Raw genomic sequence first — 24,265 nt, 5'->3', positions numbered from 1 at the left:
AGATCTTGATGTTCAGCTCTTCTTTGTCAAACGTCTTGTCTAGGCTCATTAGGTGATTGATGATGTGTGTAAACCTTTTCTGCACCTCTGCTATTGTTTCTCCTTTAAGCATTCTAAACATCTCATACTCTTGGATGAGAGCATGCTTTCTAGCTCTTTTCACCTCATTTGTTCCTTCATGAGTGACTTCCAAAGTGTCCCACATTTCTTTTGATGATTTGCATTGTGAGACCCTGAAAAACTCATCAGAATTTAAAGTAGAGGTTATAATATTTTTGGCAATGCAATCGAATTTGGCCTTTTTACTTTCTGCATCAGTCCATTGAGACCATGGCTTCTCAATGACAGATCCATCTTTTTCAAACTTTGGGATAAAAGGGCCATTTTCAATTGCATCCCAAATTCCTTTGTCAAGAGATTCCATAAATATTTTCATTCTTACTTTCCAAAACTGGTAGTTCAAACCACAGAACAAAGGTGGTCTGTTAATTGAAGCACCTTCCCCAAACGGTAGTCTATCAGCCATTTAAAAAGATTTTTAGGATCAACTTGAAAGACTTTCAAGAACCAAGCTCCTGATGCCAATTGTTAGAAAAAGATGGCTTTAAACTAGAGGGGGGTGAATAGTTTGAAAGGGTTTTCGCAAACTTTTCAAAAACTAGAATGAATTTATCTTAGAAACCAATTGATTCAGCAATTCAGTTAGCCAAAACAGCAAGCAAAAGTTGTAGTACCAGAAAAACAATCGGTTGTTTCGTAGAAACAATCGGTTGTTTCGTAGAAATAATCGGTTGTTTCGTAGAAACAATCGGTTGTTTATACCAGCAAATAACAAATAAACTGAATTTAAAGAGTTAGAGATAGAGAGATTGTACACAGTTGTTTATACTGGTTCACTCCAAACCAGAGCTACATCCAGTCTTCTCAGAAACCCTGAGGATATCCACTAAGCAACCACACATTGATCACTTACACAACAACCTAGAGAATGGCCTTGAACACCTCAAGAAACACACTCTCCTTGGCCAACACTAAGATTGCTGATCTTGAACACCCCAAGAACACACAGCCAATCTCAGCAAACACAGAAACGAAATTGTTCAACAGAGTACAAAGATTACACTTGTTACAGATGAATATCTGAAATCAATACAAGTAGAATCCTATTCCAACACCTTGATCAATCACAAACTCTTAGCAATTTCAGCTCTTTGAAAAACTCTTTAGAAAAACTTTTTCAAAAGATTTCTCTATTCTCAAATCTGTTTTTCTTAATATATTCAAAGATGTAGTTTGTTATCAAATCTTAAAAAACTCTTAAATTGCATTAAAAGATTGGTCAAAACATTTAATGACTGGAGCGTATACAGTTAAAGCATTTAAAGCTCAGTCAAACACAAAACAGTTTTTCTGTTATGATTCCAAAACAAACAATCGGTTGTTTCCTCGAATCAATCGGTTGTTTTGGTACTTTTACAAAGATTGAGAAGTTAATTGCTTGAGATTTAATCAAAGGGTAGATTACAACATATAAACTACCCCAGAACAAAGCTTAAACCAGCACAGCAACATCAAGCAGAGCAGAGACTTCAACATCCTTCAAAGGATTTCGATTCTTCAAAACATTGAACACCACTTGGTTCAACATATTTTACAACAATTATACAGAATGTAATATGTAGAATTACAAGAAACTAAACAAGGGTAGAAAACACCTGGATTACAAAAGACCAGAAACCCTATGATCAGTTCTTGAATCACAGCAAAGCTCAAAAACAATCTTACTAATCTAGGAAAACTTCTTTTCTCAAACAGATTGTAATCTCTCTTTTTAATCTCAAATCTGAGTGTTAAAACTTGTTTATTTTCTCTGAAACATTTGAAAGAAGGCTATATTTATAACCTTTGTAAAGCTATCGCTAAAGGCAGATTTGAACAACTGAATCAGTTAAAACAAGTTTTCAAAATACAGTTATGAAAACTTATTTTTAATCGGTAGAAACCACGATATAACTGGTTGAATGGTTTCAGCAGTTACACAACTGATTCAAAAAACAGTTTCAAAAAACTCCTTTGCCAGCTAAGTGACAAACAACCGTTTGTCTCGAAACTTTAATCGGTTGTTTTTCCCTTTGTATGGAAAAACACTTAGCTCTTTAAAACAGATTAAAACAGGCTTTGTGTAGGAATCAAGAACTGAGCTTTACATAAATTCTGAACACTCTAAACTACATCCAAACCAAAAGCAGCAAGGCTTCAAGCTTCATCTTGGATTTGAAACATCAAAGCTCCCATTCTCTACAATCTCCCCCTATTTGATGGAGACAAATCCTTGGTTGCTTTGAGGAGTTGTGTTTAGAATTTAATCATCACCTGCAGTCACAGATAGAAGCAGAAAAACACAAAATATTCTTTGCCAAAGGTTAGAGCACCATAAAACAGTTTTCACAGCCAAACCAGAGTGAAGAACAAACCATAGGTGCAACAGCAGAAGAACAACCGATTAAAACGCAAGATTAACCGATTAAATTTATCAGAGCAACAAACAAGCTTCCATCTAATGCAGTGATTAAAAGCAATTAAGAGTGCAAATTATAAACGATTACATCCCAAAGCACCAACTAATTCTCCCCCTATTTGTCTTATCAAACACAAAAGGAAGGATTAAACAACAACACATAGGAAACAAAGATAAAGCGTTCATGAAAGAAAGCTAGTACACTTAAAAAGAAGGACTATTGTCCCTACCAAACTATATTTGAAATCTGGTTTTGTATGACCTCAATCTGCTCATCCAGATTTCCAAAACGTGCATCTAAACCCTGGATGTTCTGATCGATTTGCTGAAATCGGCTTTGTCACATCTCATAGAAATTGTTTTGTTGTTCAGCAAAGTTATCCATCCGGTTGATCATAAGTCTTTCAAATTTCAGGTGCTTCTTTATCTCCCAATCATCAATGTTAGGTCCAAGATAATCAGTAGCAGCAGGTTCAACAACTTTATCATCATCATTGATTCCACTTGGGCCAGCTTGGTCACCATCCTTGCTCACCCATCTCCCACCAATTTTGGTAAATCCCATTTTGCTTAGGGATCCATTGTTGATCTCACTTGAGGGCTTGATAATTTCAGCTAGTTCTCCCTCAACATTTTTGCCTTACCTCAACATTTCTAGAAGCTCATAAGGCCAAATGAAGCCAAAACATAGAATGTTCATGTACTACTTATTTCCATAAGACATGAGCTTGAGTAAGATGGATGTTTTTGAACCATAGACATTGCTTTGATCAGTTTTCAACATAGCATCTGTTATTCTAAAAAGATCCTACAAAACAGAATTTATGCATATACAAGACAAGTATAGTAGCAGGATAACAAGCTACACATAAACCAGTGAAATCATTGTTGTAAACCAGTGCATAGATATTACAAATCAGTGTGTGTACAGTTTATGACAGCAACAGATTTATCCAAAGAAGAGCATCATTTTTAATGCTATTAAGATAACCAAAACACATATAAACTTCTTCCTCTATATGACCAAAAACATGATTTAAAGGAAAATAGGTTTAACCATGCATAAGCAAACTTGATAACATTATACAAAGATGTCAGAGGAAATAAAGCAATCGGTTTTTTTTCGAAGAAACAATCGGTTGAAATTCTGTGACAGCAAACAGAACATAGAAAACCCAAATCCTTCACCAGAATCTGAGAAACACATATACATGTTAAGGCACACATCATTTGAATGATAATAGAGCAGATATTAACCAGAAAAACTTTATGGACACACAGAATTGAACTCAAGAAAGATTGTCCAAGCAAAGAAGAGAGATAAGAACATATCTTGTTAAGAACATATGTGCAGATTTGACAAATAGTTCTACAATAACACAAGAACATGCATCCATGAAAGCCAGTTTCAACATATTCTTCATTATGAATACAAAGTCTCTTGTTGTTTTTCCTTTTAGCAGTCCTTCTTCAAGCACAAAAGTAATTATTGGCTGCCAGGATACCTACAAAAAAAGATTAAGAAGCAAGATTTGGTCCCCTTATGAATTTGGGTCCAATGATGTTAGTAGAAGCCTTAGGAACCTTAGAAACCTTAGAAAACCCATTTCAAAATACCTTTGGGAACATAAAAACTTCTTACTCTGCACAATCTAACAGTATGACCCTTTCTCATGCAGTAAAAACAAGTTTTAACCGGTTATTTCAAAAAAAACAACAGGTTGTTTTTCAAAGAAACTTGAAAAGGGTTTTGAAATAGATTTGTTCTTGCTGTTTGGATTAAACCCCAACCCAGCCTTGCCAAAAACACATTTTTGAGAATCAAGAACAGATTCAAGATTGGATTGCCCTTTAGAAAACTTGTCCACAATTTTTAAAAGGTAGTGGACTTTCTTTTTAAGTGATTCACAATTTCACAAAAGCTAGAATCACACTTGCAAGAAGAGGTTTTGTAAATCATTTCCAAACTTTCAAAATCTTTTTTTGAATTGTTCAACTCTTCTTCCAAAGTTTTGACTCTGTTTTCCAACCAGTTGTTTAAACCTTTCAACCGATTGTTCAAAAGGGCCAACCTAATAGCTTCTTCACGAGTCTCATTGAAGGCCTCAAGAAGTTCACTATAATTTTCAACATTCATGGAAAAACTTGAACTTACACTACCTGATTCAGATTCTTCCTTTACCATGAGACAAAACTCCCTTCTAGATTCTGAAGAGAAAGATTCAGCAGACGATTCTTCTTTGTCCATCAAGGCACTCCTTGGTTTCTTGTCTCTTCAAGGGTATTCCACATTTCTTTAGCAGAACTACATTCTGAAACCTTGAGCAGTTCATTAGAATCAAGTGCATATACAATGATGTTCATAGCTGCACAATCAAGATGTTCTCTTTCAGAAGAAACATTTTCAGATATAGGCATGAGATAGCTATTTGTAATCACATTCCAAATTTTCTTATCTATAGAATTAACAAAGAATTTCTTTCTTATGCACCACAAATCATAGTTCATACCACAAAATAAAGGTGGTTTGTTTAAACAGGCACCTTCCCCAAAAGAAAACTTTTCAGCCATTTAAAAAAGGTTTAGGATCAAAACTTGAATAACTTTCAAGAACCTTGCTTTTGATACCAATTGTTAGGATCGATGGCTTGAACAAGAGGGGGGGTGAATTGTTTATAAAAGGTTTTTCACAAATATTTTCCTTAGAATGAATCTTTAACAATCAACTCAGAAAACCAATCAAATAGTCAAACAGAAACTGGTATCAGAAATTCAATCGGTTAAAATGACGATTTAACCAGTTGTTTATGACAGCGGAAAATACAAACAGTTATGAAAAGAAGAGATAGAGAGATTTACACACAAGGTTTATACGTATTCACTCAATCCCAGAGCTATATCCAGTCCTCAGTCAAACCACTAAGTATTTCACTATGTAACTAATCACAGATTACAACCACACACCACAAAGAGGTGACTTTGAATCCCACGAACCCTACTCACCCTTTTTGCACACAACAAACACCTCAAGCCAGAATCACACTGACTTTACAGGATTTTACAACAGTTATACAGAATGTAATATGTACAATTACAAGAAACTAAAAAAGGGTTGAAAACACCTGGATTACAAAAGACCAGAAACCCTATGATCAGTTCTTGAATCACAGCAAAGCTCAAAAACAATCTTACTAATCTTGGAAAACTTCTTTTCTCAAACAGATTGTAATCTCCCTTTTTAATCTCAAATCTGAGTGTTAAAACTTGTTTATTTTCTCTAAAACATTTGAAAGAAGGCTATACTTATAACCTTTGAAAAGCTACCGTTAAAGGCAGATTTGAACAACTGAATCAGTTAAAACAAGTTTTCAAAATACTGTTATGAAAACTTACTTTTAATTGGTTGAAACCACAATATAATCGGTTGAATGGTTTCAGTAGTTACACAACTAATTCAAAAAAACAGTTTCAAAAAACTCCTTTGCCAACTAAGAGACAGACAACCGATTGTTTCGAAACTTTAATCGGTTGTTTTTTCCTTTGCATGGAAAAACACTTAGTTCTTTAAAACAGATTAAAACAGGCTTTGTGTAGGAATCAAGAACTGATCTTTACATAAATTCTTAACACTCTAAACTACATCCAAACCAAAAGCAGCAAGGCTTCAAGCTTCATCTTGGATTTGAAACATCAAAGCTCTCATTCTCTACAAGCAAGACAGGTCGTCTTATCTGTCAATAGATAATCAACTTACACAAAGGGTACCTACTCAGATAATTTGACTGATACCGAGACAGGTTGTCTTACCTTACAATAGATAATTGGTTTACACACAGGGCGCCTACTTGGATAATCTTACCGAGACAGGTTGTCTTACCATGTGCTAACTAAACAAATAAACAAAACTAATCCACCATCTTTCAAGAACAAAGTTATCATTAGATGACCCCATTTAAAAAACCCCTTCAAGGAAAAACGAGTGTCACCTTTACATTGTTAAAAAATAAAGCATTAAACCAAAATATCTTAGTCGAAAAAAACTTGAGATTTGTCGTGTTCCACGTTCGAGGAATGGCTCCCCCCTCTAAGGTTTCTAGCTTGTATGCTCCATTCCCAAGAACCTTGACTACACGAAATGGGCCAGTCCACTTTGGGGATAACTTGTTTTCTAGCTGGTAGAGGTGAGCCTTTCGCATCACCATGTCGGCAACCCTGAACTATCGAGGCTTTGTCTTGGTCTTTTGCCTCAGCTCCACCCTTCTTTTCAAACCCTCAAAGTTAATGCGGGCTTGTTCACACACTTCATCTAGCAGATCCAGGTTCACCTACCTTCCTTCGTTAGACTCTTCAATAACGAAGTTTTGGAACCAAGGAGAACTCTCTTGGATCTCTACTGGTATCATGGCATCTGACCCATATACCAAACTGAAGGGCGTCTCCTTAGTTGTTGACTAAGGAGTGGTGTGATAAGCCCACATAATTCGGGGAACTTCTTCTGACCAAGTTCCTTTGGCCTTCTCTAATCTCCTCTTTAACCCCTCTATTGGCTGACTCAACCTGGCCATTTGTCTGAGGGTGTTCTACTAAGGCAAATATCTGCTTTATCCTGAGCTTCAAGCACAACTGTTGACTTGCAAATTGGGTTCCGTTGTCAGACACCAAGTGTCTAGGGATCCCAAAACGCCATACATTGTTTTTCCACACAAAATGTTGCACCTTGTTTGCAGTTATTTGTGCAACTGGCTCGGCTTCGATCCACTTAGTGAAATATTCAATGGCCACTATGAGATACTTCATCTGACGTATTGCCAAAGGGAAAGGACCTAAGATGTTTATTCCATAGGTATGGAAAGGCCACGAGCTATAAATTGACCGGAACTCCTCGGTTGGTGCGTGATGTCAATCAGCATGCTCCTGACACTGCTTGCATCGTTGTGCATACTTCACGCAATCCTCCTTCATAGTCGACCTATAGTACCCTGCTCGGATTACCTTCAACGAGAGAGCTCTTCCTCCGACATGGCTTCCACAAATGCCTTCGTGAAGCTCCTCCATGATACGGGTACACTGATCTCTACTTATGCAAGTGAGGATTGGGTGGGTATAACCGTGATGGAACAACTTGCCATCTATCAGGGTATACTTCCTCGCATTCATTTTAACTACCTTAGCCTCCGTTGGTTCTACAGGAAGCAAACCATCAGCTAAGTAACACTGGTAAGGGGTTATCCAAGTCTCTGTGGTGTCAACCTGCAGGACCTCAAGAGACTCATCTCCCAACAACCCATAGGTGGTTATCCTGGGAACTTTCAGGGTCTCTTGGGTCATCGACCGACGCCTTCTCCCCTTTTTTGAGCTTACCAACAAGATCTCCATGTGGCGGACCTCAGTTGGTTCCCCTTCTACAGTCCTAGGCGACTTCAAGGTCTCCTGAATGACTGAACTTTGTCGACCACCCTTCCCTGAGCTTGCTAGTTTGGACAGCAAGTCTGCTCGAGAGTTCTGCTCTTTAGGGACATGAACGAGCTTAAACGTAGAGAAAAATGCTTTTAAGAGCATGACATACCTGAGATACGAGACTAACTGTGGATTTTTGGCCTGGTACTCACTCGTGACTTGCCTAGTAACAAGCAACGAGTCACTATTTACCAATAAACTTCGTGCTCCCAACTCCTTGGCTAACAACATTCTCGTTATCAAGGCCTCATACTCAGCTTGATTGTTGCATGCTTTGAAGGCGAACCTCAAGGTTTGCTCGATTAACAGCCCACTTGGCCCTTCTAAAATGACCCTAGCTCCACTCCCCTATTGATTGGAGGATCTATCTACCAAAAAAACCCACTAGAAGTCATTAGGATCAAGCTGATGACCCTCTGATGCAAGCTTTACCACGAAATCAGCATAGACATGGTCCTTAATCGGCCCCCGGGGTTCATACTGTATAAAAAACTCAGATATCTCAACTTCCCAATGGACCATCCGACTAGTTATGTCGAGCTTTTGGAGGAGCTCGCGAATGGGCAGATCAGTCATCACAATCACATTGAAGCTCTGGAAATAGTGGTGGAGCCACAGAGCTGTGGATACCACGGCTAAAGCAGCCTTCTCAATGGCTTGGTAGCACGTTTCTGGTCCCTGCAATACCTTACTCAAAAAGTAGATCGACTTTTGGACCTTATCTTGATCTTGCATAATGACCGAGCTGATTACCCAATTTGTGATCGCAAAATAAAGACGAGTGGGGGGTACCTGGAAGCAGCTTACCAAGAACATGGGGACTGGCCAAGTAATCTTTCAACTTGGTGAAGGCTTATTCACACTCACCAGTCCATACAAACCGGTTGTTCTTCCTGAGGCACTAAAAACATGGATACCCCTGATCTCCACTAGCTGAAAAGAAACAAGATAGGTAGCCATGCGTCTGGTTAACTGCTAGACCTCCTTCATGTTGGTAGGGCTTTTCATCCCTATTTTCAAATCCATTTCCTCTCCTTTGCAACAATGTTGTATTCGGAACACATTCATCCTCCTTGTTGATGCCCATATCAATAATGACATCAAGAAGTACCTGTGCAAAAATCTAAATGTTTTGTATTCAAGTAACGGTTTGGGATATTCTCCTTCTCTATCTTTTTCCTCCTTCACCTCCACTTGTGAAACAAAAATGAAAAGTAGAATAAAAGAAATAAAAATGAGGAGCATTAACAATTAAACTATAAGAACTTATACAACCAACAAACTAAGTTTTTTGTGGTTTGTATTCCTTATTTCTATGTTTCTTTTTCTTTTTGTTCTTTTATCTATTTCGATCTCTTTTTCTCACACTTGTCCCAAAGTTTTCTTTTGTACTGTGCCTTTTTGCCCGTTTGAGGGAGTTAAAGTAATTGTCCATCAAACCACGTTTCAATTTAAAGTTTATTTGACTCATTCTTTTCAAATAAATGTAATGCACATCTCTCAAACAATTACTTTCAAATTTAATATTAAATTTTTTTTAGTTTTAAATTTAAGTAATTATAAAATGACAAAATAACCAAAATAAAATATTGATATAAGGATAAAATAGAAATAAATTTATATACAATAAAAAGTAGTTAAAATGGAGAATCCTCTTTATATATAGATATAAATTAACATTATTAATAATATTAATATTATAAATAATAATATTATTATTTTAATTATTATTAATATTATTATTTTACAATGTTAGTAGTATGCATACTTATTAATTATGATTATTATTTATAATTATTATTGTTTATGAATATTAGTTATGATTGTATAATTATTCATATTCTAAGTGTTCGCGTCAGTTGACCTAGTCGTCGATCGACTCCAATCCCAAGCTCTGCCTGCTTCTATCTCTGTTGGAATCTGCTTTACCCTTTTGTTCGCAACTCCGTTGAGACAGAGGGGGCCCTACATGTTGATTGCACTCCGACGATCAAGTCAGTACAAGGCTTATAGAAACAAGAAGTAACTAGTTTCAGTCTTAGAAACAGCCTACCTTTACCTGAGATCTCAAGTCCCTTTTATAGCCTACCTCTTGTAGCAGCTTTCAATCACGATATCCTCCCCCCTGAAAGCCTACGTCATTGGAAGATATTCCATTCTAGGGCACATTCTCTTAGCACCGCAACTCAACAAACCTTTTCCACTCTGGAGTGCATAAAATCTTAACAGAATAACCACAAGGGTACCAACTCATGTACAAACACCAGGGGTCCAATCTGTTTCACGTAGGCACCCTCGGTGAGGCGCTACGTATCATACATGCAACCTAGCTCCTCGTGCCCTAGCACACATGGGCTTGGGTTTAGTTTACTTGTACTAGACTCATATGCACTAAGCGCACCCCTAGGTCTATTTCTACCCCTTGCTAACTGCCTAGGCCGCACACAAGGGGTTACATTAAGCATATAGGAAAGAGTTAACACACATATCTTTTGCCCAACCACATGGCCCATCAACTTGGCCCAAAAGTCAAGTTGACCTACCTGAGGCAGATGTTAAGCTCCGACCAGCGAGCACTAAGCTCTGAGCGCTCTGGTCTAGTACAATAAGAATATTTTTAATATTATGTATATAATTATGATTAATATTATTTATATTATTAAAACTTTTAAAACTATTAAAATTATTTATATTCTTAATATTTTTAATAGTGTTAATAAAAATATTTATATTAATAATTAGTAATAATATTGAATTTACCTACGGATAGATATCTATGTGTAATAATCTGTAGGTAAAGCTGAATTTACTTTCGGATCTAGATCAGTGGATGATATTTGTAGGTAATGGCGAATTTACCTATGAGTTCAGGTTTGTGGGTAAAAATGCGTCAATAAATTTGATTTTTCTTTTTACTGAATTCCGCTAATCAAATCGTAAAATGTCCCAAGAAATCTGCTAATCAAATCCCAAAACTAAACTTAACAAATATACTAATCAATTCCCAAAACTAAACCTAACAAATCTACTAATCAAATCCAAAAATTATAGGATGTAACAATATGTAGAAAATGTAATTTCCCTTTGAAAGAGTCTTCTTAACTCTTTCTAAAACACACTATCCATAATTTGTTGAGTTTTAGAAAAGTATAAAAAAAAGTATGACTTCATTATTATGTAAAATCATCATAAAAAAAATATATAATGTAAAATCATCATAAAAAATATATATATTTAAAAAAGTAGTCATTTAACAGATAAAATTGTAAAAAGAAATGTATAAGAAAAAGAAAATCCTCTTTATATATCGTTATACATATAAGTAATAATATTTTAACAATTTTTAGAATAAATATTGAAATATAATATATTTTTCCTTTTAATAGTTTTTTCTATATTATTTCATTATTTAAAAATATTAGTTAATTAAAATTTGTAACCAAATCACCTTATTATAGCATTTTTTACATTGTTGCAAGATTAAATATGCTTTAGTAACCTTATTAATAAATCAAATTTACAAATATTATACTCTTATAAAATCATTAAATAAAAATTAACTTTAAAGATAAAAAAAATAATTAGTTACGATATTAACTAAATTAGATACTATTTTATAGAGTAAAATATTATTGATATCTATAATTTATATTATTAATAAAAAATTATAAATTAATTTTTAAATTAATAATTTATTAATTATAAAGGTTAAATAATAATTAATTTTAAAAATAAAAATAATTACTTACTATATTAACTAAGTTATAATATATATATATATATATATATTAATCTTTGTTATTGTTATTGTGAATGTATAAAGTCTATAATTCAATAAAAAATATAATTAAAAACCACTACAGAAATTTACTCTTAGGTGGCGGATTGTATTTTATTTTTATGTTATTGGAAGAACTATTGCTAAGACATTAGTTCGCTCCTCTAACATTCTAAAGGACTACAAGACTAATATTTTTTTTATATTATTTAATGTTTTTATATTTATGTTTTCACATTTCAACTAACATATTTGTTATATATAAGACTAGTATGGCACGTGAAAATGAAAAAATTGTTTACATACAAATAAATAAATATATAAATATAAATAGATAGAGGTGGAGGTCGAAACAAGTGCACATTAGAGTATATACTCTTATCTTTGTTACAGTCTATATACATACAAACATATGTCTCGACTCATCTTTAAATAAATGAGTATTTACTTACTATTATACAAATATTTTCTTACGGTTCAAATACATTTTGCCATCTATATTTAGAGTACTAATATTAGTTTATATGAAAATCTTATTTTGTATTCTAGAGCAAAATATAACTTGTTTATCATTAATCAATTGTGTAATAATGAATATAATGTATTTTTTAATAAATACTATCTACTATATATTTCTATTTTCTCAATTTTCGAAATCTTATGGCTCCACTCAGATAGTAGTTAGATAAAATATGCTTATCATTTTTATAATGTCTTCTCATACTCTTTATGTCACATTTGGTTGCTTAGTACGATAATGAACTACAAGATGAGATTGTTATTATAATTATGAAAGAAAATGCACATTCTAATCACCACAAGCATTGCATCAAACAACACTAGTAGAACCTCAACCTACCCTACTTGCTCCTCCAACTCTAAGAGAACAATCATCTATATCAAATGACCAACCTTCTCAACTAGATGAAACATTTTCCCAACCACCACCATCATAATCATGATATAATAATTTCAAACTCTTTGTTAGTGATGATAAAAATGAGAGAAAATTTAAACTTTTCATTTGCTTCTCTTTGTATAATACAAACACTCAAAAACACACACATACATAGACACAAACATGCATAAAAAAAACACAAACATGCACACATAGACATCCATAGATATAGACACATACATACACACACATGCATACAAAAAAACAAAAACACACATAGACATACACAAATATAGACACAAACATATACACACGAACATATACATAAACACAGACACACACACATACATACAAAGACAAACATACACACAAATACATGACTTACAAACACACAGACACAAACAAAAACAAGCATAAAAAGATATATAACACACATACACACATAATACACAACTCAAACACAAACAAAAAGACATATAACACACATATACACACACAAAGAAAGATAGATAGATAAACACACACACAAAATCACAAAAGCACATAGACAAAGACAGATAGATACACACATACATACATAGACACACACAATGCCACAAACACACATATACACACACGAGTTTTTTTTTAAATTTTTTCTTTAAATTTAAAGAGGGAGATTATTTGCAAGTTTAAAATTATTTGTAGTAGTATAAGAGCTCACAAAAAAGTTACTTCTGCATAAAAAGTAGTAAGTTAGCAACCAAATAGAAAAAAATAGGAAACAAGTTAAATCTTCGTTGAAAAATAAATAACAATACATAACATCAAAAAGTTTCTCTTCCATACTGAGACACTCAAATACTTTCTTTCCTGACTGACTTCCTTATTTCTTATTTAGAGAATCATCTCCTTAGTTACCTGCACATTTAATTGAACTAATTTTATCATTTGTAACTAACTTCATAACAGTAATAAGTATCGGTATATCATGATTTCTTACCATAAAATATTGAGACGATTGAACATACAGCCTGAATAAATGTGAGGAAAATTAGCATAATTGCAGCAGTAGTAGATGCTATTTTCCAAGGAGTGTTGAAGTACTCGTGTACGAAGATAGCCTTGTACTTGTTGCGTGGGTTTTCATAGAAATCATTCAAGCTATTGCAGAGGGAGAAATAATGTTGATGGAAATATGGCAACATAAGGTCTGAGCTCAAGTTATTAATCATTGTAACCACTTTAGTAGAATCACCAGTCCAATTCACAATAATTTTCTTATCAACAAGTAAGTTCACATCTTTTTCAGTATTTATAAGAAAATCTAGAATCGCTACATATTGAGTGAAGGTTATTTCATCTAAAAGTTGACATTGCTCATATGCCATTATATTTCGGAAGATAATTTCTGTCCCATCATATATATTCAAGATTGGCATTGTCAACACTCCCTTCTTAAGATAGGTCAAGTCCAGTAAGCCTTCATCCGTACTGGCCTTGAACTTAAGACCTGCCTCCTTTAGTTGGCTTGCACTGTATAATTGTTTAACTTCTCTGAAATATTTGTCTGGATTTTCAAGATCAAGTTTTGATGATGATATTGCAGAAGATCTTAAAAAATCAGTGAAGTGTTTTGGACTCTTTTCTGGACACACATTTCCTAAAGACATGTTCCTAAAATACTTGAAAGTAATGTCAAGAAAATTCTGACCCATACCAGTGAGGTTGTAAAGTTGTTCAAGAACAAAGAATGGAAGTTGATTTTCCAATAATATCAAGTCATGCTGAATATGCACTTGTATCCATGGTTTTACAAACAAAGGGTCTTGTTTCCAATCATTGTATTCAAACATTCTTAGAAAAAGCTCAATTATGAAGCAAGCATCAACCAAAATCATCTTTAAGAAATCATCTCTATTAAATTTCATAGGATCTGTATAACAAAGTCGAATATCTTCTTCCAACTCTTTAATTTTGACAACAAATTCTCTTATAGGTAGTTGTGTTCGATTTAGAAATCCCTTGAGATATTTGAGTTTATGTTCTTCCATTGGCTCAAAACTATTGTTTGCTTTGTGATGATAAGGGCCAATGGAAACAATTTGAGGAGTGTAGGCTTTGGGATTATTTTCACGAATATTTGGTGGTACCCTATTAATGCATTGCATATGGAAACCATGCTCTTCTGAAGGTTTAACATTTTGAAGCATCTCAGTACATAAGGTCTCTAAACGTTGTATTTCAATTGTTAAATCTCTCGATTGTTCTTCCATATGTTAAAACTCTGTAAAATGAAGATTTCATAAATATTAACTAGAATACTAAAAATTTGATAGAGATGAATTTAATCCCAAAATTAGTAACTCTTAAATAAACACTATGATAATATCGATCAATTTATTGTTTACGTTATAAAAAAAATTCAATAGTTAAAAGTTCAAAATGATTTATATGATTATAGGGATTTGATAATAAAAATAAGGGACAAAGAATTAGTTTCACAAATAGATGTTATAAAAACGATATTTAAAAATACATTTTAAATATTATTTGGGTATATGTCCTTTGAAAAAATTATACAAAAAATTTAGTGCAAGTTGATGGCATAAAAGGACTTGAAGATGAATAAATTCAATCTTAGATATAATGGTATGAACTTCAGAAGATGATACAATAGGAATTAGTTGAAGTTGCAAAATATAGATAGTTTATCGTTGATAACTTTTTGACAAATATTTCCATCAAATTAGAACTGTTGATATTAAATAATTAAATTCAAAGTTACTAATTTCAATTATTTATTAATTTTAATAGATTATTTTCCTATGACCTGGTTGGATCATATCAATTTTCTCTCTTTTAAAAATATGACTACTTAAACAACGAAAGTCAATATTAATTTTTCTTTTTTAGTTTGGTCACTGAAGCTATGTTTCTTTGTTGCTTAAACTTAATTACCTAGACCATTGAACAATGAAGAATCTATTATGATTCTCTCCTTTAAAAGAATATGGTTCAACTTAAGTGATACTTCTATTAGTTGAATATCTCTATTAGATGAGTTTGAATTGTTTAAAATGGATTATTTCGTATATGAGATTAGGAGATATTAGGTAGAGTTTGTATAAATTTAATACTATAAATGAAATAAAATGGTTTAGGAAACGAATAATGATATAAATATTGTATAATATTGAAATAAGTTTGAAATATGAATGAATGAGATTGATGATGTGAGGTAAAGTTATGATTTGTTGAAGTTATGATTTGTTTGTTGATTTTGGCTTAATCCCAAGTTCCACATCAGTGGGTTCATTGTTTGGGAAGAAGGTTTGAGGGTTATAAATTAACATCTCCTCCTTCACTATTAAATATCCCAAATTTGTAATATCTTCTCCCATAATAATAAAAGTGGGTTGTTTCAGCTGTGCTCGGAGATTAGGCTAAATTGGCCGAACTCCGTTAACAATTTTCTGGTGTGTTTTTTCCTCTTTATCTCTTTTATTATTTAGCTTTATTTATTCAATATTATTTGTCGGGTAGCTCTGTTAGGGTTCTGTTTTAGTGGGAAAATTACCTATTTTTTCCAACAAGTGGTATGAAAAGCCGAAGGTTCGCCCTTGGGTTGTTTGAAATTATTTGTAATATTGAATATTATATTTTGAGTTTGTAATGGCAAATCAAGAAGAAGAAGCGAAGGATGTATCCAGAGTGTCGGGCTCCTCATCATCATGGTCGAGGTTCCCGGTGTCCACCTTGAAATTGGCGGTGGAAATATTTGATGGCACTGGACATTTTAGCATGTGGCAAGGAGAGGTCTTGGACTCTCTTTTTCAGCAGGGTCTTGATATTTCTATTGAAGGAGAGAAACCAGAAGAGGTGGAGGAGAAAGACTGGAGCATCATCAACCGGTTGGCATGCAGAACTATTCGATCTTGCCTGTCTAGAGAGCAGAAGTATGCTGTAAAAAATGAGACTTCTGCACACAAACTGTGGAAGGCATTGGAGGACAAGTTTCTGAAGAAGAGTGGTCAGAACAAGCTCCTGATGAAGAAAAGGTTGTTCCGATTTGACTACCAACAAGGTACTACTATGAATGCACACATCACTATGTTTAATCAATTAGTAGCACACCTGTTGAATTTAGATGTGAAGTTTGAGGATGAGGATTTGGCTTTGATGTTGTTATCATCTCTTCCTGATGAATTTGAACATTTGGAGACTACGCTCCTTCACGGGAAGGAGAATGTGTCGTTAGATGCTGTTTGTTCTGCTTTATATAGTCATGAATTGAGAAAGCATAATAAGATGAAAACCAAATCAACGACATCAGAAGAAGCATCGGTGGCAAAAGGTCGTCAGCAAAGACAGACAAAGGGGAGAAGAGGGAGGTTTAAGTCTAAAGGTCGAGCCGTTGCCAAAGATGAGTGTGCTTTCTGTCATGAGAAAGGACACTGAAAGAAAGACTGTCCAAAACTGCAGAAGAAAGGGAAGGCTCCACAAGATGCAAATGTTGCAGAATGCAAAAGTGATGTGGAATCAGATATCTCTTTAATTGTCTCGCTTTCAACATCATCGTATCCAAATGAGTGGATATTGGATTCATGTTGTACCTATCATATGTGTCCCTTTCGGGATTGGTTCTTTGAATTTCAAGAACTTGATGGCGGGGTTGTTTACATGGGTAATGATAATCCATGTAAGACAACTAGGATAGGTTCAATCAAGCTGCGGAATCATGATGGATCCACCAGAATTTTGCGGGATGTACGATACGTGCCAAAGTTGAAGAAGAATCTCATCTCATTTGGGGCTTTAGAATCTAAAGGCATAGTTGTGACGATGCGAGATGGAATTCTTAAAGCAACTTCAGGAGCACTGGTGATGTTGAAAGGCGTGAGGAAGAATAATTTGTATTACTACCAAGGTAGTACAGTGGTGGGGACAGTAGCGACAGCAACTTCTAGCTCTGAAGGATGCTGAGGCAACGAAGTTGTGGCATATGAGGTTGGGACATGCTGGAGAGAAATCCTTGCAAATTCTTACCAAGCAGGGATTGTTGAAAGGTATGAAGGCTTGCAAACTTGAATTTTGTGAGCATTGTGTTATGGGAAAACAACGAAGAGTAAAGTTTGGCACTGCAATTCATAATACCAAGGGTATTTTGGATTATGTGCATTCAGATGTATGGGGACCTGCCAAGACTCCGTCAATCAGAGGTAGGCATTATTTGTCACTTTTGTGGATGATTTTTCCAAGAGAGTTTGGGTGTTTACTATGAAGAACAAAAATGATGTGCTTGAAATTTTCCTTAAGTGGAAAGCTCAAGTTGAAAACCAGACAGGAAGGAAGATTAAGGTTCTCCGAACAGATAATGGAGGAGAATACAAGAGTGATCCGTTCCTGAAGGTATGCCAAGATTGTGGCATAGTTCGACACTTCACTGTTAGAAAAACACCACAGCAGAATAGGGTGTCAGAGCGTATGAACAAGACACTTGTGGAGAAAGTTCGTTGTATGTTGTCTAATGCTGAGTTAGGCAGAGAGTTTTGGGCTGAGGCTGTGACATACGCTCAACATCTCGTCAATCATTTGCCATCTTCTGCTATAGATGGCAAAACCCCGTTAGAGGTATGGTCTGGAAAACTTGCAACTGATTATGATTCTTTGCATGTTTTTGGTTCTATTGCATATTATCATGTGATTGAATCAAAGTTGGATCCACGGGCAAAGAAAGCTCTTTTCATGGGCTTTAGTCCTGGAGTGAAGGGATATCGTTTGTGGTGTCTAGAGGCAAAGAAGACGATTATCAGCAGGGATGTTACCTTTGATGAATTTGCCATGTTAAAGAAGGTAAATCCAGAAGGAGCTGATAGTACTCCGCAACAGGTGGAGTGTGCCCGGAAGCAGGTGGAGTTTGAACAGACAGTGGTGATCCCAAAACGAAATACCACAAGTGACTCTCCTATGGCAGAAGAAGAGTCAGATGAGGAAGAGGTTCCTACCCAAGAATCTCAACAGCAATCAGTGCCAATTGCAGTTAGAAGATAGAGACGAGATATTCAGAAGCCTGCTCGTTTCATGGATATGGTTGCCTATGCACTTCCAGTTGTTGATGACATTCCATCCACTTACCCAGAAGTCATTCTGAGTTCAGAGAGTGGTAATTGGACAGGTGCGATGGAAGAGGAGATGCAGTCTTTGAAGAAGAACAAGACGTGGAAGCTGGCACAATTACCAAAAGGTAAGAAGGCAATTGGGTGCAAATGGGTATTTGCAAAGAAAGAAGGATTTCCTAATAAAGAAGATGTTCGCTACAAGGCAAGGTTTGTTGCTAAAGGCTTTGCTCAGAGGGAGGGAATTGATTATAATGAGGTATTTTCTCTAGTTGTTAAACATTCCTCCATTCGAATTTTGTTGGCCTTGGTAGCACAGTTGAATTTGGAGTTAGCTCAACTCGATGTAAAGACCGCGTTCCTACACGGTGATTTGAAGGAGGAAATCTATATGACTCAACCAGAAGGATACAAGGTTGCTGGTCAAGAAGATTGGGTTTGTAAACTTAGCAAATCGTTGTACGAATTGAAACAATCTTCGAGACAGTGGTACAAACGATTTGATAAGTTCATGAAGGATCAGAAGTACAAGAGAAGCAAATATGATCACTTTGTGTATTTGCGCAGACTTGAAGATGGTTCCTACATTTACTTACTCTTATATGTTGATGGTATGCTGATTGCAGCAAAGAGCCAAGTTGAGATGGACAGGTTAAAGTCTCAGTTGAGTAAAGAGTTCGAGATGAAGGATTTGGGGGAAGCCAAGAAGATTCTCGGCATGGAGATAAACAGGGGCAGAGAGAGGGGAAAACTTTGGCTGTCACGGAAGCAATATTTGCAGAAGGTACTACAACATTTTGGTATACACGAAGATACAAAACCTGTAAGTATCCCACTTGCTCCTCATTTGAAATTGAGTAGCCGTTTATCTCCGACGAATGATGAAGAACGAGAATACATGGCGAAAGTCCCATATGCAAATGCAATTGGAAGCTTGATGTATGCAATGGTGTGTACAAGACCAGATATTTCACAGGTTGTGAGTGTTGTATGCATGATCCGGGCAAGGGTCATTGGCAAGCTGTGAGATGGATTCTACGGTACCTCCAAAATACCTTAGATGTTGGATTGGCATTTGAGCAAGATGAATCACTTGGTCAATGCATAGTTGGATATTGTGATTCTGATTATGCAGGTGATTTGGATAAGTGACGGTCTGCAACTGGCTATTTGTTCACTTTAGCAAAAGCGTCAGTTAGTTGGAAGTCTACCTTACAGTCTACGGTGGCTTTGTCTACGCAAAGGCAGAGTATATGGCGATTACAAAGGCTGTGAAGGAAGCAATTTGGCTTCATGGGTTGCTTAAAGACTTGGGAGTTGGTCAGAAACAATTTGAGTTATATTCTGACGGTTAGAGTGCTATTCATTTAGCAAAGAATCAAGTCTTTCATGCACGGACGAAGCACATTGATGTTCGTTATCACTTTGTGCGTGAGATTCTCGAAGAAGAGGAGATTGTTCTCCAGAAGATTCACACTACGGAGAATCCTGCAGATATGCTCACCAAGGTGGTTACAAGGGCCAAGTTTGAATATTGTTTAAACTTGGTTAATATCTTGCACATTTGAAGTTGGCGCCCGGAGGCGCAAATTTGAAGCACTGCAAAGTTTGTTTTTGTTATGTTTTGAGAAGATTTGTATTAGGTGGGACTTGAAATTAAGCCAAGGTGGAGATTTGTTGATTTTGGCTTAATCCCAAGTCCCACATCAGTGGGTTCATTGTTTGGAAGGTTTGAGGGTTATAAATTAACATCTCCTCCTTCACTGTTAAATATCCCAAATTTGTAATATCTTCTCCCATAATAATAAAAGTGGGTTGTTTCAGCTGTGCTCGGAGATTAGGTTAAATTGGCCGAACTCCGTTAACAATTTTCTAGTGTGTTTTTTCCTCTTTATCTCTTTTATTATTCCGCTTTATTTATTCAATATTATTTGTCGGGTAGCTCTGTTAGGGTTCTGTTTTATTGGGAAAATTACCCGTTTTTCCCAACATTGTCGAGGTATGTTGAGTTATTTTAGCAAGAAATACTTAAGTTAAGATGAGAATTTAACTTTATTGTTTTAGTGATAGTGTTCAGCATATTAACTCAAAGGAGATATCATGATTTATTGATTGTTTAAAAATTTATAGATTAAAATATCATATGATAATAAATTTAATAAAATTCTTGCATCAAACTTTGTGAAGTAAGATTTAATCTTAGACTACATTCTCTCGACCAGTAAGTAAGATTTAATAAAAGTAATAGCATATTAGTCATTGGCAATTGTTTAGTATGTGTCGTGTAAGGGTGAGGGATGAGTCTATTGATACAAATGCCTTGAACAAAAGTATCTCACTATTTATTAAAAATATCATGAAGTATGGGCTGGTCAATACACAATACTGGTAAAGGAGTTAAGAAAATGGATTATAATTAGTATTTACCAAACATAAAATATGGTTCCAAGATTGGTGAAACTTCATTTGATACTAAAGTAGAATTAGACAAAAAAAAATATACCCACTTAAAAATAACCTGAATCAGTATAGTACTTGAATCAACAAGTTAATACCATGTTCAACACAGACCTTCTCCAGCTAAAATAATCAGTACAAAAAAAAATCTATTCATGGATGCCTCAAAATGGAAGAAGATTGGAAGTAAATAGAGAAAAAGGAGGAGAAAGAACCTGAGATGGTGAAATTGTTGAGAAATATGATTAATCTTCAGCAATCAAATCACCTTTTCCACAACTCATTAAGTGCTTTCAGATTCATCCAATACAATGGTTCATGCTTTATATAATAATTTCTCAAGTTAAAACCAGTTTTTCAAAGTCAACACATGGATGAACACTATCCAAAAATGAATGGCTATAAGTTTCAGTTCATTAATGGATTATTTGGTGAATAATATTAATGTATGGACACATTGTGTCATATTCATGCCAACTAAGCTTCAAATATGAAATTACAATGCTACCCATTTCTATGTTATTCAATTACTCTTTTAGTTGGATTTTTTTTTTAATTTTATGTTTGCATAAAGGATGCTTAAAATTATATATTAATTTTTTTCTAACGTATTAATGTATATCTAAATTAACATTGTAATATTCCTCTCTCTTGTATTATAGAGTCTATAAATTCATTATTTTACGCTTCATAGCACTAAAATTTAGTTATGGTTGACCGGGTTATACAGTTTAAAAAAGTATATCAAGTATATAAAGAAGTTTTCCATTTGTTTTCATGGTATACCAATTCCACTATCCAAACATGCAACCTTTTTTCTTATATAAGGGAATATGATCACAGTTCAAAATCATGAAACTTCAGTGAGTACGAAAGAGTGTAGAAGATCAATAAATATTTAAAAAACAAATACATAATGCAAGTGATATTAAAAAATATCAAATATGAAAAAAAATGTTCAAGGAAAGTGGAGAAAATAAACTATAAAGAGATTTTAAATTATGTTTACAAACCAATTAAACTATTTTAAAATAATTAATATAGCTCTTGTTTAAAATATTAAGAATGAATTTGAAATGTTTTAAGAAAAATAATAAAATATTAAAAATTAAATAAATTTACTCTCTTAATTCAACATATTAATATGAAAAACATGGGCCATAATGCTGCCCATCACTTTTAGTCTATGCAGCCCCTATTTAATTTATACAACCCCACGTCTCTATGTAATTTTCCTGAAATAGTTGGCCCAATCTGCTGGTCATATATTTTACTCTCTGCAGCCCCTAAACCCTATTTAATTTATACACCCCCTACGTCACTATTTGTAATTTTGTTGAAAATGTTGGCCTAATCTGCTGCCCATATTTGTTACTCTCTACAGTTCCTATTTAATTTATACACCTCCACGTCACTACTTGTAATTTTCTTGAAAAACTTGGCCCATTCTGTTGCCCAAATTTTTTACTCTCTGCAGTCCTTATTCTGCAGCACCAATATTTTTTTTAAACACCATAGAAAAATGAAAAACTTCTAAATATATTTAATTATTAAAATATAACCAATGAGAAAAAAAATAAAACTTATAAATTTGTATGGTACTTAATTATTACAACATTCAACATAATAATGGAAAAATAAAAATAAAAAATCTAAATCTACATCATTACAAGATATTCAATGAAAAAAAATAAAAACGCAATATCCTAAAATTATTTTTAAACGGTAATAATTTTTTTTCAAAAAAATATTATAACTTCTTTTATTAATTTCCTATCTTTTTATTAATTATGTATCCTTTTATTAATTAACTCTCCAAAATCTGAAGTGATATTCTATCAATTATTAAACTGAAACTTTAATTCTCTTCAGATTACATAACAACATTAAATCTTAATAAACTGAATTAAAAAAATTTAAAAAAATAATTTAATTTATACAAAAAAAAATTAATTTAATGTATAAACAAAATTCATTTAATTTATACAATAAAAAGTTACTTTAATTTATACAAAAACAATTTAATTTAATTTATACAACAAAAAATTAATTTAATTTATACAAAAATTATTCATTTAATTTATACAACAAAAAGTTGTAACATCCCAGAAAATACATCTAATTATTACAATAGAAGTTCTACCGATTTCTATCCAGACTTAGAGTTTTTTTTTTCAAAATATTTCTATTACAAGATTATGACTTATAGAATACAAATATTAACAATATAAAGTTCAAAATTACATCCTAAAGTTCTCCAGGCCCTCTGACACCTGTATGATCATCTGCTTATGTACGTAATACATTCATTGCAATTCACAGCATAACAAGAAAAGCAAGGGTAAGCTAATGAAAATAAATTTAAGGAAAAAACTATTCTTAGGTCATTAGTTGAAATCTTTATAACTATTCTTGAATAAAGAGAACAAAATCTCAGGAAAAAAAAATTATTGAAATAAGTACTCCAAAAAAAAATATATATATAAAGCAATGTCACGTATACTCACCCAACTACGGAAGTTCTTGAATGTGTGATACTTTAGGGATTGATCAATCCTTCTTCTTCAAGATTCGTTTCCTGTTTTGAGTTTTCTACAAAAGACAATGAAATTGAAATTCAAACGCTGACTATGGTTTGAACGAACCTTTAATATACCAAAACAGTTTTGGTTATAATTCAATTGAATCAGTTACAGTTGTCATAATACCTCATTGACTCTCGACATTCTTCTAATTTCAAATTATTGGCATGAGAAAAATACAATTATGATACGTTGTCGATTTTAGAAGATTCTTCTACAACTATAACACTTATTATGCGAATCATCATCCATAATAAGTTTATTCATTTATACAATAATTAGTTTATAGATTTATTTTACAATATTATTTTATAGGCCTCTAATGAGTTGCATTTGAATAAAGGTATAAAAATGTTTAAAACCATCATTACGCAATCACTCACCCAGAGTCTAGAGTCTGATTAATTTTAATGTTCATACATATACTCTTTTTTTTTGCGCAAGAGGAATAACAAGTAATCACATATATGCACATAG

At 33.8% G+C, this 24,265-nt stretch overlaps 1 protein-coding gene across 2 annotated transcripts; it reads right to left on the bottom strand.

Annotated features, from left to right (window-relative positions):
• Positions 1-2,503: 2,503 nt before the first annotated feature.
• LOC137837311 (UPF0481 protein At3g47200) lies at positions 2,504-21,615 on the bottom strand. 2 transcript variants are annotated; one of them, XM_068646283.2, is made up of 3 exons: positions 21,422-21,615; positions 13,634-14,917; positions 2,504-4,884 (listed from the first exon to the last, which is right to left on the bottom strand). In XM_068646283.2, exons 2-3 carry the CDS (start codon positions 14,904-14,906, stop codon positions 4,766-4,768), a joined length of 1,392 nt encoding a protein of 463 aa, XP_068502384.2. In that variant the 5' UTR covers positions 14,907-14,917; positions 21,422-21,615; the 3' UTR covers positions 2,504-4,765. The 2 variants fall into 2 exon arrangements, with proteins under 2 accessions (XP_068502384.2, XP_068502385.2); XM_068646284.2 differs by lacking the exon at positions 2,504-4,884 and adding an exon at positions 13,320-13,551.
• Between the last annotated feature and the right edge of the window lie 2,650 nt (positions 21,616-24,265).

This window comes from Phaseolus vulgaris, chromosome 4 (assembly GCF_051622355.1).
Source record: "Phaseolus vulgaris cultivar YP4 chromosome 4, ASM5162235v1, whole genome shotgun sequence".
Lineage (NCBI taxonomy): Eukaryota > Viridiplantae > Streptophyta > Magnoliopsida > Fabales > Fabaceae > Phaseolus > Phaseolus vulgaris.
Note: the sequence above shows the minus strand (reverse complement) of the source record. Positions and strands in the feature narration are given on the sequence as shown.

Bases quoted from the DNA above. Each gene is read 5' to 3' on its own strand.
- LOC137837311 (XM_068646283.2), bottom strand. From the start codon at position 14,906: ATGGAAGAACAATCGAGAGATTTAACAATTGAAATACAACGTTTAGAG. The intron at 4,885-13,633 runs GTAAGAAATCAT...TTGATTGTGCAG, and splicing joins AATCGTCTCAATATTTTATG to CTATGAACATCATTGTATAT.